This window comes from Tupaia chinensis, unplaced genomic scaffold (assembly GCF_000334495.1).
Source record: "Tupaia chinensis unplaced genomic scaffold, TupChi_1.0 Scaffold000214_1, whole genome shotgun sequence".
NCBI lineage: Eukaryota > Metazoa > Chordata > Mammalia > Scandentia > Tupaiidae > Tupaia > Tupaia belangeri.
Window position 1 is genome coordinate 190,997 of NW_006159689.1, and position 3,718 is coordinate 194,714.

Here is a 3,718-nt window from a genome sequence, read left to right on the forward strand (position 1 = left end):
TGAATTAAACTGAGCCACTGGGCGAAGAGCTTGGCTGCTGGCAAGTGCCGTGGAAAGGCGCGGCTGAGACGGGGCCAGCTCAGGCAGGGCGTCCTGCCGGGCTCCGTAGGCTCCTCTGGCAGGAAGCTGTCCTGGGCCCGCTGTGACCACAGAGGACTTTATCCTGGACGGGAAGTCTGCCTGGCTCGGGCCCAGAGGACAAGAGTCCAGAGTTACCCGGGAACAGCCCCTAAGGGAAGGTGGACACGGGTGAGAGTGGCCGGCTGCCCCTTCCCACCCCAGGACAGGTGGCTGGAGGCAGATGCACAGGGGCGTGTGTCCAGACACTGTCACCCATCACAGCAGGGCAGCGGCCATCTGCCCCCGGCGGGGCCACCATGTCCTTAACTCTCACTCCGCCCCTCTTTCCACCGTTCTCCCAGCTGCTCCCTGCGGCCCAAGCCAGCCTCCCAGACCCGATGCCCGGCCCCACTGCCCCGCTGACACACACTGCAAAGGCCGGGTCACCTGTGCCATCTAGAAGCCTGGGGTGGGGGCCCCACGGTGTGACTCCCATGCCCCGTTACGCCCTGCATCCTCACATCCAGCCTAACACAGGGACTCGCAGGGCGGCTCTGGTGGGGCCTGTGACAGGGCAGACACGGGCGGGGGGTGCTCTGGGAGGCCATGTGTCAGCAGCTGCAGGGTCTGCACAGAGGTGGGGTGGCGTGGGGGACAGAGGACCCCTGAGATGGAACCAAAGCAACTTCCTCTCAGGGAAGCCGTCATTCCTGCAGGAAGGGCCAGGGCCCTGTCTTCTTCTCACCACTCCGGGGCTCCCCCCGCAGCGTCCAGGACGCTCCACCTGCTGAGGAGCGGGTTCTCCTCCCACCTGTGCACACACAGGGCGCTGTGCCCACAGCCAGAGGCGCCCGGGAGGGCGTGGGTGCGACAGAGTGGGGCGGCTAGCGGAGAGAGCAGGGCTCTCGCCCAGGGTTCTGGGGCTGGAACCCGAGGCGAGTCCAGACCACAGAGCCCCAGGTCTCTGAGTCGAGCCTCTGGGACGCACAGGCGTGAGCTAATGCCTGCTCTGGACTTTGGTCTGCACTCTAGCCGCCGACACACAACACGTGTGAAGGTGCCACTCTCGCCCAGGGTTCTGGGGCTGGAACCCGAGGCGAGTCCAGACCACAGAGCCCCAGGTCTCTGAGTCGAGCCTCTGGGACGCACAGGCGTGAGCTAATGCCTGCTCTGGACTTTGGTCTGCACTCTAGCCGCCGACACACAACACGTGTGACGGTGCCACTGGGGGCCTGGCCCTTCGGCATCCCACACGGCCGCGCCGCTAGGCTCTCCTTGTCAGCCAGCCACAGGCAGGGCACCTGCCAACAGCCCGAGGGGCCCAGCGTCAGAACCATGGCACTGAAGGGGCTGGCCTCTGACTGATCTTGGAGCAGAGCCACCAATGAGGAACATCAAAACGGGGTCCAGGGAACAGAATAAGCTTCCGCTGTGTGAATTTTCCACTGAGATCCATGTGTTATAGCAGCAAAACCTAGCCTATCGTTAAAAACGGCCCACTAATAACAGTGGAGAAACACGGCTGCCAGCCCACGAGTGGCCGAGGGTACGGTTAACATCACAGCCCCACGCTGGCTGCGCTCCCGGGAGGAGCCGCTGCTGTTCGGCCTTGCTGGAAGCGCACAGCAGCCACCCCGTCACAGAAATCCCAGACGCGCTGACGTAGGGGACAATCTGCAAAATAACCAGCGGGTCATCCTCTGCCAAGGTCGTGAGATAGACTCCCGAACGTCACAGATCCAGAGGCTTAGGAGACATGACAGTTAAGTGCAAAGAAATGGATCCTGGACAGCAAAGCAGCAGTCTGTATCCTCGTGCCAGCCAGTGGGAAGCCAGGGCGCAGGCCACGGAGGGCGCTCAGCGCTCACTTCCTGGTGCCAGGGACTGCGCTGCACTCACGTCAGACGCAAATGTGGAGAGAAGCTGGGCGAGGTAGCCATAGAAACTGTCAGTTTTCACCTTTTTGAGAAATGTAGCGTTGCAAAGGAGAATCTAAACTAAATGACAGTGACGTGTCAACTTGCTGTCAGACGACCGTAGGATGGCCATGCCGGACAGCGCCCGCCTTCAGCACTTCCATCAGAGTAAACCCCCTTCTCCAACGTCCAGCTCAGAACCTGCCCTGGTCACTAACCCTGGACCTCTGTGTGGAGGGGACTGAGTATTTGCGAGGTCAGTGACCTTGCGTCTGACTGCACACTCTCTGGGGGGACTGTGGCTCTGTAGCCATCCGGTGACTCAGGACACCTCCCCGTTGGGCACCAAGCCCAGCATTGCTGGCCGCCTGGTGCCTCGGTGTGTCCCTCCCTGGGGCGTGGAGGCAGGGGGAGTTTGCCCGCCTTCAGCAGCCCCTCTGCACCCCTATTGGGTACCCTGGATGGCAATCCTGCTTAGGCTATTCCGTGCAGGCCTCTGACCACAGCCAGACGATTGCCGGGGACAGAGGACGTTGCTGGAGCGTCTCTGCTGTGCAGGGGTCAGCACGGCATCATGGGTACAGCTGGGGCACCCCTTCTGTGCGAGTGTTGGGGCAGCAGCATGGGGGCATGGGGATCCCTGGAGGTGCAGGGGCAGGGCTGCAAGCAGAAGATGCCAGTAAGGTCAAAGGGTCAGCTCCTCAGAAGCAAGGGGGTCAGGGCATGGGCATGTCCTCAGAACGCAGAGACCGGCAGGCCCGTTTCACAGGCAGACACAGAGGTGGCACTGGACGGCAGCCCCAGGTACACCCAGCACAGAGCATGCAGGACAGCTTTAGCCATGGTGAGGACCCACACTTTAATGAGGGAGAGTGACCCACTATGGGCCTGGCCTGGGGCTGTGAGGCCACTGACAGAGCAGATACGTGAGGAGAGGTGGGGTCAGGAGCAGGGCCATCTGTGGGGAGAGGCAGGCACAGGCCCGGGGCTCAGAACAGCAGCCACAGCAGGAGGAGGCTGAAGACGGCCCAGGAGGCGGGCACAGTTTTGGAGCCTGCGTCAGGCGTGGTTGGTGGCATGGTTGGTGGCATGGTTGGTGTCATGGTTGGTGGTGTGGATGGTGTCATGGTTGGTGTTGTGTTTGGTGGCATGGTTGGTGTTGTGGCTGGTGATGGAGTGGTGTCCGTGCACTCAAACTTCTGGAAGATGACTCCTCCCACCGTCTGGTTTCCGGCAGACAGGAGCTGGCAGGTGGCGTTGCTGACATTGGAACAGCCTCTCAACACGAGCCTCGTGGACTGGGTGTCTGTGAGCACAGAGGAGGAAGTCAGGATCCTGCCTGCCCTTGGCCGCCTGCTGGCTCAGCAGGCAGACACTGGCCTCCCGAGTCTGCACAAGAGGAGACAGCCCAGGACTCGACTTTGTGTGGTAACGGCAGAGAGGCCAGGGCCAAGGCCCACACCTCCTTCTCTACCTGACCCTGGAGGACACCAAGGCCCTCAAAAGTGAGAGCCACACCAGACCCCAGACTCGCTTCTCTGGCCCAGCTGGCAGAGAAAGGCAGGGAGGGCAGAGAGCAGCTCCTCTCTCTGGGCCTGAGGGACCTGCTCAAGTTCCCTAGAGACAAGGAGAAGTGGCCGACGTGGACCTAGAGTGGCCATGGTCATGGACATAGAGTGGCCGTGGCTGTGGATGTAGAGTGGCCGTGGCCGTGGATGTAGAGTGGCCGTGGACGTGGACGT

At 62.0% G+C, this 3,718-nt stretch overlaps 1 protein-coding gene across 1 annotated transcript in view; it reads right to left on the bottom strand.

The window, feature by feature from the left end:
• Positions 1–2,965: 2,965 nt before the first annotated feature.
• LYPD8 (LY6/PLAUR domain containing 8) overlaps positions 2,966–3,718 on the bottom strand; it is an 8,367-nt gene continuing 7,614 nt past the window's right edge. Inside the window, exon 6 of the mRNA XM_006147472.1 lies at positions 2,966–3,282. Coding sequence (XP_006147534.1) covers positions 2,966–3,282 — 317 coding nt within the window. The remainder of the gene's footprint in view (positions 3,283–3,718) is intronic.